This window comes from Eimeria mitis, genomic scaffold, assembly GCF_000499745.2.
Source record: "Eimeria mitis Houghton genomic scaffold, Emh_scaff2458, whole genome shotgun sequence".
Lineage (NCBI taxonomy): Eukaryota > Apicomplexa > Conoidasida > Eucoccidiorida > Eimeriidae > Eimeria > Eimeria mitis.
In genome coordinates this window covers 497-1486 of record NW_013570795.1, presented here as the reverse complement: position 1 = coordinate 1486, position 990 = coordinate 497, and the positions used below count along the sequence as shown (strand labels likewise).

Here is a 990-nt window from a genome sequence, read left to right as displayed (position 1 = left end):
GATATTCTTTTTGAAAATATTTTCCTCTTTTTCCTGTATTCCTAGTTTTCATATATTCCTGCAGTTTTCTCTTGAATGCATGCATCGCGGCTCTACCACCTCCTCTATCAGCAGGAGAAACACAGCGTAGATGTCAGCTCTTTTCGTGTGTATACTGCAATTCATTTAATAAATTCCTGATGCTGCATGCATCTATAAGTTCTTATTATCACCAGTAGTAGGAGAGGAGGAAGCAGCGGTGTATTTATTTTTATTTATATCTTCTCTTTCTACTGCATGCATTGGCGTTTGTTTATCTCTGGCTTCAAACATCAATGCAAGTTTCTTACTCTTTATCTCCTTCTCTCATGACTGCGGAGGACGACAGCTGTATTCTAGAAGCCCCGGGGGAGTCTCCCGCTCCACAGCAGCAGCAGCAGCAGCAGCAGCAGCAGCAGCAGCAGCAGCAGCAGGTGCTGCATGAGCACGAAGAGCCCGTTGATTTTCTCTTATTAGAAGACAAAACAGAAGGCATAGAGTGGGCGTTATCATCAGAGAGTAAAGCAGCAGATTGCATGCTGCAGCAGCAGCAGCAGCAGCAGCAGCAGCAACAGCAACAGCAAGAGGAGGAAGAGCAGCTGCTGATGATGCAGCAGATGCAGCAGCAGCTGCAGCAGCAGGATGTGCTGCAGCTGCAGCAGCAGCAAGAGGAGGAGGAGCAGCAGCAGTTTCTATGGGAGCAGCCACAAGAAGAAGAAGCAGCACCATGTAAGAAGACAACAGCAGCAGCAGCAGCAGCAGCAGCAGCAACAGCAGCAGGAAGTTATATATTATTAAAAATGAGAGATATTGTATCATGTATACTATTGATGAAATCCAATTACATATTAGATAAAAATAAAAAGAATAAACTAGAAAAAGAAACAAAAGAAAAAGAAAAAAAAGAAAAAGAAAAAGAAAAAATAAATACACAAGAAGAAAGAAAACACAAACTAGGAATGGCTTTTCATC

The 990-nt window shown here is 42.6% G+C and overlaps 1 protein-coding gene across 1 annotated transcript in view; it reads left to right on the top strand.

Annotated features, from left to right (window-relative positions):
• Nucleotides 1-314: 314 nt before the first annotated feature.
• The window catches only part of EMH_0054080 (uncharacterized protein), a gene marked incomplete at both ends in the record, with an annotated part of 928 nt that continues 252 nt past the window's right edge, over nucleotides 315-990 (top strand). The window contains one exon of the mRNA XM_013497076.1: nucleotides 315-747. Coding sequence (XP_013352530.1) covers nucleotides 315-747 — 433 coding nt within the window. The remainder of the gene's footprint in view (nucleotides 748-990) is intronic.